This window comes from Genypterus blacodes, unplaced genomic scaffold (genome assembly GCF_046128005.1).
Source record: "Genypterus blacodes isolate CSIRO-AG114 ecotype Tasmania unplaced genomic scaffold, CSIRO-AGI_Gbla_v1 ptg000073l_1, whole genome shotgun sequence".
Classification (NCBI taxonomy): Eukaryota; Metazoa; Chordata; class Actinopteri; order Ophidiiformes; family Ophidiidae; genus Genypterus; species Genypterus blacodes.
This window is the reverse complement of record NW_027466883.1, coordinates 524958-538373: the sequence shown is the minus strand read 5'-3', so window position 1 is coordinate 538373 and position 13416 is coordinate 524958. Positions and strand designations below refer to the sequence as shown.

General features: G+C 42.1%; 1 protein-coding gene across 11 annotated transcripts in view; it reads left to right on the top strand.

Moving 5' to 3' along the window:
• Window positions 1–13416, top strand: part of smoc1 (SPARC related modular calcium binding 1) — a 44688-nt gene that overhangs the window by 27610 nt on the left and 3662 nt on the right. For 8 of the 11 annotated variants that reach the window (XM_076157789.1, XM_076157792.1, XM_076157791.1 and 5 more), the window contains 5 exons: window positions 2201–2387; window positions 4320–4402; window positions 6904–7009; window positions 7948–8192; window positions 9565–9618. In XM_076157789.1, the coding sequence (XP_076013904.1) occupies window positions 2201–2387; window positions 4320–4402; window positions 6904–7009; window positions 7948–8192; window positions 9565–9618 (675 nt within the window). The remainder of the gene's footprint in view (window positions 1–2200; window positions 2388–4319; window positions 4403–6903; window positions 7010–7947; window positions 8193–9564; window positions 9619–13416) is intronic. The other 3 variants (XM_076157798.1, XM_076157796.1, XM_076157794.1) reach the window with 1 other exon arrangement.

The window sequence follows — 13416 nt, the reverse complement described above, 5'->3', positions numbered from 1 at the left end:
TGAATGTGAATCTCTCGCACTACATGCTGGAAAACCTGAGTGCTCCCTCCTGTGTGCATGTAAAGAGCATTATTCATTTATTGGCTTGGTGTCTCTGGATACCCCATAATTATGATTTAGAGTGATGTGGAGATTGTGTTAGTGAAATGTGTTTGCTTAGGCAAAGTATTGTGAGATCCATTTTTCAAAGCAGGACTCTGATGCCAGACTTTGACGTGCTGATGTTCAGATGTTGCAAGGAAGGGAAAGCACTCATGCAGCTCATTTATATGAATGTGTGTAGAGAAAATGAGACTCAAACTTTAGCCTCAGCCTCAGGCAAACAAAAGAAATATAAAGTCTTGAAGGGATACAAGGGAATCGTGTCATTTATGAACGTGAACATTGTATAAAAGCCAAGATTTGGAAAGAGGAATTGTGTTTCTTCTAATCCTATTTGCTTGTGTACTTTGGGCCAGAATGCATTTATGTTGCAGCTTTTAGCACAATACGTGATTGATTTTGGCCATGAACACAACACAACACAACACAACACACACACACACACACACACACACACACACACACACACACACAGATGCACACTTCTACATACCGACTTACAGAGCGCCCCTATTACTTGCATTTCCTCTACTTTAACTGCAAAGAATGGTTGCTGCAGACAATATTGCAGTGATTAACCCACAGCTGAAAGCTATTGGAGTGAAGTGAAGAGGAGAAAGCAGGATGGTGGTTGGAGGGGGATACAGGGGGGAGGAGGTATTAGGATCGAGAGAAACGAAGGAAGGCAAATAAGACAGGGAAACACTCTAAAAAGTGGAAAGAAGGGACTGAGAGAGGGAAGAAGTGTCGAGAAGCAAGCACATGCTCATCAAACACACAGTATCATCTTTAACCATTATCACTTTGCCTTGAACAACAAGCTTTGGTATTCTTCAGGACAATATTTGTTGTCTGAAGGTAAGAATTCCTCATTATTCAGTTCCTATCGTGGAGCAACAGCAATAAAAAAAGAAAGCCACCAGAGCAGAAATTCCTGATATCCAAGGCAAGAGAAGAAGTCGTAGATGGAATTTCACATACACACAAAAGCTGAGAAGGTTGCAAGTGTCCAGCTTTTTTCCATTTATATGTATAAAAACAATTTTCTTTTGGGAACCCTAGTGCCTGGCGCCAGCATAACCTCTGTATAATAAACAGTGCTAAATAATTTGGATGTGAAGGAACCTTGGCGAGGAGCTGAGCCGTGGCACTGCGCTAAAAACACTTGAGTGTGAGTCTTCGCAGGAGAAAAGGGCCTTTGGTGCGTAGACACGTTTAGTTCTGCGTTGGCAACCATACTCAGGAAACATGACCCCCCCCCCCCGAACACACACACACACACACACACACACACACACACACACACGCACATACGCACGTTTTAAAGGTCTCTGGTCTGTTGTCATGTCGGTCATTAATACATTAAACAATCTATTTTGAATGGAGCGCTTCATACTCACTCTGTAAAGACGCAATTAGTGTTTGTGTTGCAATATGATTGTCAATGTATTTTCTATATTTCAAACTAGTACATTCTCCTTTTTGTGGGTGTGAGGAAATGTTATGGTGATTAAGATGTAAAAGGGGCTCATATAGGAAAGTTCTCCCAAAGGTCAGCAAGGTGAAAACACAGACTCTGATATCTTCACCTCGATGAAAAGTCCACCAACTTCTCGTGCGTCCCTCATGGTGCAGCAGCTCGATTCTTCATAACTCTCTTGAAAGTAATAAGCACACTTCATCGCCATAGAGACGAGCAGTAACATATATCGCTGTTATACTTGGCTTTAAGAGTGAGCAATGGTCTAAATGGAAGTGAATGTAAATACGGTGTGGTGGAGCAAGGTGATGCAGGAGCGTCTCTCAAGTGCACAGAGCCTGTTTTGAGATATGAAAGTGTGTAGAAGCTGGCACTTACTAATGAGCCCCGAAGAAAGACTGGGAGAGTTCCTGAGGGGGCAGTGTGTGGAACCAACCTGTGTGTTACAGACAGATGACAAGAAGCCACCATGGAGGATTCTCAAATCCTTCATTGTTCAACATCAACTTTGTGAGATTCATTCATCAGTTTCTTTCTTTGTGTGTGTCCAGTGTTTTTTTTCTTCACGTTTCCACTGTGTGCCTGTGTATTGAGTGTGTTTCTCATGGTTTTCTCAAGTTCCCTCTTGTGACCAGGAGAGACAGAGCGCCTTGGACGAGGCTCGGCAGAACCCCCGCTATGCCATTTTCATCCCCGACTGTGGGCTCGGAGGCCTTTACAAGCCGGTCCAGTGCCACCAGTCCACAGGCTACTGTTGGTGTGTTCTGGTGGACACAGGAAGGCCCATTCCAGGAACGTCCACCAGGTAATAACACATACAGCAGTAGCATTCAAAAACATTGCGTCCATATTAATGCCGGTATTATGAGAAGCCAAGTCCACAGCCATGTAGGGGGTGAGTCAGTTTATCCTTAATGTAAAAATCAGACAGACGAAATGGATCTAATGTCCATGTTGCTGGTTGGGTCATCCGAACACTCTGAAAAGCCTAACTTGTTTTATCGTGTCGTGATGGTAAAAATCTGCAAATTCTATTTTTAAAACTGGCTGCCAAGATCATAAACGTTTCGAGAATCTGAGTCTACAAGCTGCTGAGGCCGCAAGACTTGGCAGAACAATCGGCTTCAAACCCTGACGGGAATATTGGTTAGTTGGCTATAAACACTCTCAGTGTTGTCATGGATTTTGCGGGAGCTGTGTGTTGGAGTGATAAATATGTCGGAGGAGAACAGAGGAACGTTCAGATGAATGATGGTAATTGCTCATGTTTTGATGTTTTCTGCAGTTGTTTACGTTTTTTTTTGCACGGTTTGTCTCAGAGCATGGTTATGACAAGCGGGGGATACAGTGAGAGAGAGAGAGATGGGATGTTTGAAGACTGCAAACATGCACACTTCAGGCAGAACTGAACTGGCTTTGTTTCTAGAGAGTGACCATAACTCTTATTCCACTGATTCTTTTATTATTTACAGGATATTTTGTAGACAATTTCTTCCCAGCAGAGAAAACAAAGGTTCCACCACTGTATGAATTAGAGACCCACTTATTCTGGATTTCTCTCTTAATAATATCGCTCGTTTTTCTATCTGCAATTGTTAAGGTTTAAGAAATGGTTAATTGTTAAGGATTCCTCACATTTGGTTATGAAACATTTCTTATCTTGGTTTTTGCATATAAATAGACCAAACCCCTGTTTACTAGAATATATTATGGCAGGTTGTTTAAAATACATGGCAGAATATACTCTGATATGATGATATTGGCTTGATTTGACATCATTCTGGCTCTCTTGTGAGTATCCTGTAAAACACACACATGCACACACGCACACACACGCACACACACACGCACACACACACACACACACACGGGATAACTAATGTTTCTGTGGCTTGCACAGAGCATTTAATGAGCTACACTTTATACTGAAATACCAAGTTGTGACACCAAACCAAAGCAAGTGCACACTATTGAAGCATTGTAGACAGCTGACATGCTCACACAGACCTCCTCTTCAGTCGGGCGATGCTCTTGAGTCAATTATTTCGTCTTCTATTTTGACTGGACTTTGAATCTTCGTCATGCATCAGCTATCCCATCTTGGAGGAGAGGCACTACAGACGGAGAACAAAAAAAGAGAAGAAATGACAACTTGCACTTACTTTGAAAAAACAAAACAAAAAAAGTCAAATGAGACACACATGCTCAATTTTCCATTCCATTCAACAAGCATTGATAGGATAGCCAGGAGAAAACGAGTCATGCCACGCATAATGCTGAATGGTTTATTTTATGGAACTGAAACAAAGTCAAGTCACAATTACTTACAGAGAGCACAGAAAGAGACATCATAATCAATAAAGCTTTACAGATCAAGAGTGGACAAACGGATTAAAGGGGGAACATATGATAGGTTTAAGAGTCTAGAATCTAAACCCTATGCCAGTCTATGAGCGAACGCGTGCTATGAAAAAGTTAGATTGAGTGGATGTGATCACGAGAAAGATTTGATCATATTTTAGTACTTTTGCAGAGTAAGTCTCATGTACCAATAACATCAGCTGACATTAGTAAGCTGTTACATCATTGGGAAACTCCAATTCAAGCCTGGAAGAAAACAATGTGAAAACTTCTCTGGTATTTTAGGTGATTTAACTGTTACATTCTTATACATCAAATGCTGTCTATCACTCTGGTGCAGCTCCTCTCATATTGTCTTGTTGTCTCTGTATTACAGGTACCAGACGCCTGAGTGTGACGGTACTGCACGATCTCGCATCTTGGACACAGAAGATCCTTTCCAGGGCAGAGACCTCACAGGTTAGACAGCAGAGACCTCAAACTCACCAACTTAGGGTTGACACTGCATTCAGGAAATTAGAATAAAAAGTGGCTTACAATCCAACTGCTCTAATGTAATCAGGACTCTTCTTTCCATTGCTGGAACTTCAAAACATAAATTAGATTAAAGGTCTGCACAATGCTTTGCAGAAATTACCTTACATGTTTGACGCTTTTATATGAAAATTAGATGAAATCAAAGACAATCATCAAATGTAAATCTCTACAGATTGCATCGATTTAGATTTATTATGTTGTAGGATCGAAGTAAAGTTTCCTGTGTCACTTCATGACAGATGATAGATGATCACGTCAGGATCTTTGAGGCAGCGTTGGCTCCTCTGAGGTCGTAACCTGGGCTCTTCCTCTCCTGCCCTTCTTACCGCTCACTTACTTTTGTGGGCCCTCTGTTTCCCCATCATTGAAAGCTGCTGTGTAACTCTTATTTAATTCCCATCTGGTGAGTTTACAGAGTCTAGTATGGTTCCTGACTGCGCAGCAGATGTGTGGTATGTTTTATAGAAGGTGTGAGTGTTGCGGGGTGCGGTGGTGGGTGAGGCAGCCGGGGGGCTGCTGGGGGCGTTTGGGACCACAGGATGGCGTGGAGATTATTTTATGTACTGTAGTGGGATCTTCTGAACCGCCACAACAAAGTGCAATATTTGGTGGCATTCACATCCAGGCAGTGGGAGGAAAACCAATAAGTGAGAGGGCGGAGAGCAGAGCCAATCACAGCGTACATGCAGTCAGGAGTCAGTGTTTCCTCTGAGAGTGAGGTTCTGTCAGACCGGTTTTGTCATTGGTGGTTATTCATTTGCATTTCAAACTATGTCATAATGTCTTTTTTGTGCAATGTATAGATAATGCAACAGTTGCATCATCATGTGGGACTAAGGGGCAATTTATACTTGATGTTGATGGCTCAAACCACACAGAGGATAACACTGTTTGTATGTAAAATCGGGGGAGCAGTAATGTCATTTTCTTCAAGTAACATCAGCAGGGCAGTGCCAGTAATAATATTCCTCTCACATACGTCCGTTGTCGTCTAACGTAAAGTGCAGACCTTTTCCATCGTTGCCCTCCCTGCTTTAACTTTACATCAGAAGTTTTAAAGTGTTTCTATCCCCAACAGCAATTGTTCACATTGCCCCATAGTGGATATAAAGGTAAACTGTGTCCGCTGGCAGTACTTGCACTAAGGGGCGGTCTGACATTAGCCTGTTGGTATTGGGTTTTTCAGCCCCTCCCTTGACCAATGAGAATCAAGAACACAGGCCTGAGGTGTAATAAAGTATTAATCCTCCAGATTTATGTAAAGTTCACAAGCAGGGGTGCGATTAACACCACTTGACAACATGATTCCAAAGAGTGCAATTTGCAATCACAGTTATGTGCTACATAATTAACCATGTTGTTATAAGTTTTAATAGGTGATCCTGGACACAATAATAACTACTGTGTGAACTTGGTGCAGGTATGTCCAGCAAATCAGACACAGCCAAGCTAAACATCAAAAGCCTGTACTGTGTAAGAGCTCGAGACCAAGCAAACAAACTTCTGTCTGTATTTGAATAGAATTTAAATCACAATATTGACACTGCCTGCGTCATAGTGTGGCTTTTCTTTGACACCATGCCACATAGAGGGTGTACAACACAAGGGTTTTCACATCATAACAACCCAGTTTAACACTTGGATTAGGCGCAGCAAGGCAGGGCTTCTCCGACCATTTTGGCGTCGGAGGAAATGCTAATTGGATTCACCTGGTGGGGCGGCGGGGCAGCGGGCCACCTCCCACAGAACACGCTGAGCCAGGAGAAACAGAATACAAAGGCCTGAACAGAGCAGGGGACAAGGAGGCCACAAATGCATGGAGGGAGGAAGACGAGGAGGGGAAGGAGTGAGAAAGCTGCAGAACCAGAGAGACAGAATCAAGAAAAAAAAGACAGAATGAGAAGATTAGTTTACTATGCAGCTGCGTTTGAAGTTTCCGCCTTTAAGAGTCACAATTAGGAGCAGCTATTAAAAACATACATCTGGGCAATTAAAGAGAGCTACCCAAGGTGTTCGAGTCGTGTCATAAAAGTTAACAGGTCTGCGCTGCTCAACAAAGCTCTCTCATCACTGCACACTTCTGTTCTGCCTCTCCCCTCGTGCCTCAGCGCCCTTTTCCTGCCGCCCTCACTCAACAGTTTCACCTCCACAGACAGCGTATCCATAATCACCGACCAGTAATTTGTGAATACAGGCCGTTAACCAGCAGCGTGTGATACACCTGGTTTGTCGTTATGTTCTGGAGAAGGTTTGCATGCTTGCTTTCACCTTGGAACAGCCCGTTTCTGTTTAATATCTTTCATACGGCTTCATACGTGCGGCGGGTTTACAAACACTTCAGCTTCTCTGTGTCGTAATGACTCAAATTAGTTGTGGAAGGTAATTTTTGTGTGTTTTTTTCTTCTCTCTTTGATTTCTGTCAGGCTGCCCCGAGGGGAAGAAAGTGGAATTCATTACAAGCTTGTTAGACGCCCTCACCACAGACATGGTGCAAGCCATAAATTCACCAGCCCCCTCTGGTGGTGGGAGGTAAGTGGTGTCATTTAACACAAAGTATTAGCTCTTTGACGTAATAAGATAAGATAAGAAAAGATGAAAGTTTATTATCCGAGTGAAATTACTGGACTAATCAAACGTATAACCACATTGCTGGTTCTCTATGGACAAATAATGTGTTCTAATTGATCCCAAATTACCTTTCTGAAGACTGCAGCCTTTATATTTAAACATGCAATGGCCAGTTCTTGGCTGGGTTCAGTGATCACATCAAACCAGCGCTAAAAATGGTATGGATCCGCCATAAAACAAACCAGGCCTCAGTAAGTCCAATCTGCTACTAAGAATAGCAAAAAGGTTAGAATTCCTTTGCACTTCTTTGCTATTTCAGTACACTTTACTGCTGTACAAAGAATTTACAGTAAAATGTACTATCCAAGTGAAAATAGTGAAGAGATGTCAAGTTTAGTTGCCGTCTCCAATTTGGGTAATTTTGGGGTTATTTTCTTCAATAAATGGAAAGGAAGAAAAGAGAAGGAGACTAGTGAGGAAGCAGATCATATGAAAGTAATTTTTTTTAAAACGAAGGAAAGAAAGAAAGAAAGAAAGAAAGAAAGAAAGAAAAGTACAAAGATTATGGTTGTTTGGGATCTAACAGAAGTGAAAGTTACTGAATTACATCTATGAGATAAATTGTTGAGTAGATGAAAAAGAAAAACCCTTCCTCTTTAAGGTAGTAGAAAAGAAGAAACTCCTGAAATATTCATAACTAAAAACGACTTGATGTTATTCAGTATGTTTACAGCTCATATATTTATCAGAACTTGCTCCTCTGTATCTCTGGTGCAGCTATAGGTTCTTGATGTGCACTGTGTTGTTATCATAAACTAATTAACAGGCATAAGTTTACAAGTTAGTTTTGAGGAGTTTCTATATGTTATGGCCTCTTATTTTCTACCTTTTCTTTCCAGATTTGTTGAGCCGGATCCGAGCCACACCTTAGAGGAGCGGGTGGTGCACTGGTACTTTGCCCAGCTGGATAACAACGGCAGCCACGACATCAACAAAAAGGAACTCAAGCCTTTTAAGCGATACCTAAAGAAGAAAGCCAAACCCAAGAAATGCTCCCGCAAGTTCATAGACTACTGTGACCTGAACAAGGACAGAGCCATTTCTCTGCAGGAGCTCAAAGGCTGCTTGGGCGTCAGCAAAGAGGGTAAGAGAGGAACAGGAAAATCGGGATGTAGACAATAAAACTGTTATTTTTAAACAAATATATAAAAGAATATCAGGAGAAGAAGAAGTATCCTTATTTGATGATTACCATTTTAAGATAGCAATATCGGCTCAAGCGCAAATTCCTTAAACTCAATCTGAAGTTGACATCAATAATAATGATTTTGCATTCTTGGCCAGTGTGACCTGGAAAATGTATCAAAATAATTTCCTACGAAGAAAAACTAAATCAAGGATTTACAGGAACAGCAACCTGATATTTTATTGTTTGAAGATGTGCATGGTACACGTGTTGTAAAAAGCACCAAATGAATTTTAATCTAAAATTCAAAGAGCCATTCCCACACATGAGATTTTTGGTAATATTTCATCATCATGTCATGGTTAAAAAGAACAAGCTGTCGTTTAGAGGAAGGAGTGAAGTAACTGCGCTACATGTGACAAACAGATGTGCTGGCAGCTGAGACGAGGCAGACCGCTCTGCTCGACGCTCCCTGATGAATATTTAGTCTAAACTAATGCATTGGTGGATTCGAGACACCGTCTGGGTCGCAAGTGTGAAAAACTGTAACTACTCATCACCAGTTCAGCGGCAGAGATCATTAGCATCTGTCAGGGGCGTCCCGAGAGGCGGCTGCCAGTAACAAGGCATGCATCTCTTAGCTTAGAGGAAAAGAATTTGCTCACTGAAATAATGAGATAATGTCTTAATCGGGTCATGAATCCCATTAAAAACATAAACTGACTACAGCGAAGAAAGAAGCTGCAGAGAGCCAAATGTTTTTGCAGGTGATGCATCAACTCATATTATTTTGATATTAAGAAATACTGATATTTTGTTTAATTTTGGCTGATATTTGTTGCAAAAAGTCTTAAAAGAGAGAGGATCGCAAACCTGGAATTAGCTTTCTGAAATGGCATTCAGAGTTAAGTGTGATGACCTGACAGTCAAGAGTGGAAGAATTTTCTTGAATCACACAAAAAAACAAAAAAAAAAAATGTTGGTGAGGAAAAGGCTTTTTTCTCCATAAATCAGGTCAGAAGTTTTCTCAAACCAATAATGTTTTTTTTAATATTGTTTCAGTTTTGTTGCTTTCAATCTATGTATAAAGATGTAGTGTATATAGATAGTCTTCAGTTTCAGAGCAGTTTGAACCTCCATTAGTGTGACTAGACTTCTGTGACCCTCACAAGACTCCCATGTGACCCAGGAAGTCACCTGGCCCAAGTAGAAAACTGGAATATTGGGTCAGAATGGCACAAATCTGACCCACCTAGTAAAGGATTTCCCCAAATTCCCTTCAGACTGCAGAGGGTTAATCTTTTGCATCTTCTTTTTCTCTCTATTGCAGGCACCTCAACAACCAGCGGCAACCAAGGGACAAGGCAAGGGACTAATTTGTTCAGTAAGGCAAAATAATACATTCTCACTAACCGTGCCTCTGATTTAGCGTGCTGCAGCTGCCTTATCTATAATCCATTAACACCCACACACACAGACACACACACAGATTTCTGAAATATGTCCGAATAGATTGGAGGACAGCTACTTGACAGAGTACAGCAGGATTCTAGTCTCATGGCTGTTGAATTGTACATGATTAAGTTTGAGCTGCTGTCCCTGTGTGAGCATGTGCGCTTATGTCTGGTATGTGTGTGTGTGTGCTGTTGTTGCATCGTCATCCGCCAATGGTTTTAGGATCAGGTCGACATGAGCCAAACATATTTTATCTCCGCTGGGTGTTGCCTGGCCTCATGCTTTTGCCATTTAGATGCAAATGATGTAAGTCTGGCCTTGTTCTTAACGTCATGACCAAGATATGTGAGGCTTTGGTCTAATCTCTGTCTTTCCTTCCTTAATTTGCTTTTGTGCCTGAACTACAAGTAGCTTTAGGATTTACACCGGTGTAAACAAATGTGGCAAAAACACACATCTCTTGAAGCCATATTAGGTGACATCAAGTATTATGAGGTGTTGGTTGTTCCGCAAAATGGCTTTTTTTAAGCTTATAATTGTTGTTTTGGGACACGTCTAATAGCTGAGATAATGCTTTGAAACTGCAGTGAGTGTAGACCCGTACAAACATCGAAATGGCACCAGTCTTTACACCATCCAAGTTAAATTAACACCAGTTTTGCCTTACATCCTGTGGAGACGTCATGATAAAATTAATTACCACTCACCAGACACATTCACACATGACAAAGGGCTCAATCTGTAATCCAAATGTAAACAGAAGTGTTGCCAAACCATCATATTGGTAACACAGGGTTAGAACATGCATTACTCTCCAGTCATCAACAAGTGTGTGATGTTCTCTGGTGCTTTTGTAATGTATTAATTTTGTGTCGTGTGCATTATTTAAGGCAAGACCGCAAAATAGAACCTTCTGTCAACTGTGTGAAAAATACATCCAAAGCTTCTGTGTTCACAACTGGAGGATGTCATAGTGCACAAAATGAAATATGGAATTCATACTGGAAAGTTTATAAAATTCCAACATGGCATTTACTGAATGTCTACATTCCTCCTCTCTTTGTCTGTCATTCTGTCTCACCATAGTCTCCTCCATCTCTCTGTCTTATTTGATACATTGGGATTCCCCCATTGAGCCATTATTAGTCCCGCTGGTGCTGTTGACTCTGGCTTGTGTGCCGCTTCAGCAGCACAGAGCTCTGAGGTCATGTGTTTACCCTGGCGCTGCCCCTGCCGTGTCTGGAGAACGGTGGCTCGGAGCGGGCATAACGTCAGGCCTCTCGTACGCTGGCACGGCTGCCAGGATAAACAGCTCTAGTATTGGAAGAGCAGATTCAGACAGTTGTTTTAGCTGTAGACACTGAATCTCTCACCTTCATGCTTAGGAGCCTGAAGTAAATGGCCTTGACAGCTTTATATGGCTCCTTTTGCTGCCACTCAGACTCACTGTTTGAGTGATGATTCTGGAGAGAGAGCGAGGGAGGTAAAGAGAGAAATAGAAGACAGATAAAGTCTGCCTGAAAGAAGCAGGAGTCTGCAGGAACATATGGCACCGCTCTGGGTTGACTAAGATAGACGGCCATTGTGTTCAGGTATGCCTAGGTCTGTTTAAGCTGATCCTCAATGGCCTGGATCCCTTTAAGTCAAGCTGCCTTTGCCAGACATTAAATCTTGTCATGCTCTGTTGCAGCGTTGGACTGTCGCTGTTGGAGTGTTTGATATATTTACAATACACACTACCTAGCTGCCTCCTCATGAAGTAAAGTGAACATATATGGGAGAGTTAAGCAAATCTCTCTGAGGCCTCTAGCAAAGCTTTGGCACCGGCAGACGAAAACAACGGACTACCTTGTGTGTTTTAAAGGCCTAGAGAGAACGCGCATCCCTCCTCTAAATCACAGACCCAGTGGAAACCTCATTAGAGACAAAGTAAGCCCACTGCAGCCCAGGTTGCTGTAAAGCCTTCTCACTGTTATCTATCTAGTGTCCAATATCCAAGCCTTGCACCATAGAAAATCTTTTTTTGTTCAATAATTAGTTTAAAATAAACGGTGTACTGTTCTCTTCAAGTCGGGTGAAGGAGTTCATGTATCTTGTAGTGTTGTTGAAAAGAGATGTTGTGGTGAAGACAGAGGAATGTGTTTTACCTGTAAGGTTTTGAGACTAACACCCTTAGAAGGTGAGGAGTTGAAACACTGATCCTGGTGCCAGTTAGCTAATGTGGCTAATACCTGGCGTTATAGGCATGTCCAACTGTTAATATACTGAATGATAGACAACACTAACCCGTATAAGATATAGTTTTGGATTGAGGGAAAGCAACAGGTCTCATAATCACACTCTGTGCTATAGAGGTTTGCCCCCTGTAATAAATGAAATATAAAAATGTCAAAGATGTTGTAATGGAAGCTGGCAGACAAACTCGTGTTGTTTTCTCCAACGGTCTAATTCAATTTGGAAGGACATAAACTCACATTTCAGTAAATACAAACACATGCGGGTGTATGAATGCTCACACACACTCAAACAAACACGGGCTTATACAATTACAGGCAATTACATGATGTAACGTGAGGGCTTACACAGTTTTGACACAGGAAGAATCAGCGGTTGTTGGGAATATAACTAGGTTTTCAACAGGTGTGGAGATGGATCTATTTTACTCCCATTAGTTGTTTGTTTTTTGTCATGACGTTCCTGAAACTGCTCGCACAAAATCTATACACACTGTCTACATACAATTCTCTCCTCTCCTCTCCTCTCCTCTCCTCTCCTCTCCTCTCCTGCCTGTGTCTGTCATTAACCAAGAATGAATGGAGGGTATTATGAGGCGGGTCTGGCACAGGGGCTGCAGGACCATTAGAGATTGCAGAGCCAAATGCAATTACTCCCCTCTGCTTGTGTTTTAATTACCCGTGACATCAGCTGGACATACTGGTGTGTCTGTTAACCTGACAGAGGTCAACAGAGAGGAAGGAAGTGGAGATGGGAGGAAAGTGAGAAAGACAAAGTGATACAAGCTTGAATCACGAATGTAATACAATACTGGCCTATGAATGAAGTGAAGTATTACCACATTGTCTCCCAAAATACTTTGGTATCGGAAACTGTATTGAAGTACTTGTCATTACCTTCCAACCCTGCATCAGGTCCATGCATAGTATACCAACTTCCCTATTTCTCCAGCTGCTCTAACAATATACCAAAGCCTGTGTGTTGGTCTTTCCCCCGCCTGCCACCATGTACAGCTACTGTATACCATGATTCCCAGCTCTTGTGCCAAGCCTCTTTATTGGCCGGTCCCAGGTGAGGAGAGGCAATCCACCGCGAGACGGATCCACTTTCAGCTATTTATCACAAGTGGGGCCAAGGTGTCCAGGGAGAGGCCGGGGTGCTTTGTGTTGTTAATGACACAGACAGTGTACTCAGCGACAGGGAGGGGAGGAGGGAGGGAGCCGGTCGCTACTCTGGAGCCTGGTAATTGCAAAGACGATTCATCAGCACCAGTCTGGGTTCAACCGGCTTTCAAGTGAGAGCCTTATCTGTGCTAAAGAGAGAGGCAGCATGACTTTACTGCGAGGAGGCACCATGGCAGTTTGTGCAGTACCATGGTTCAGTATTTATGTTATTCTAGTAAACTGCACATTGTATACAAAAAACGTCATACATGGTTGTTATTTAAAATCGTTTAACACTACATAGGTCAAACTAATCTTTGAATTTAAAT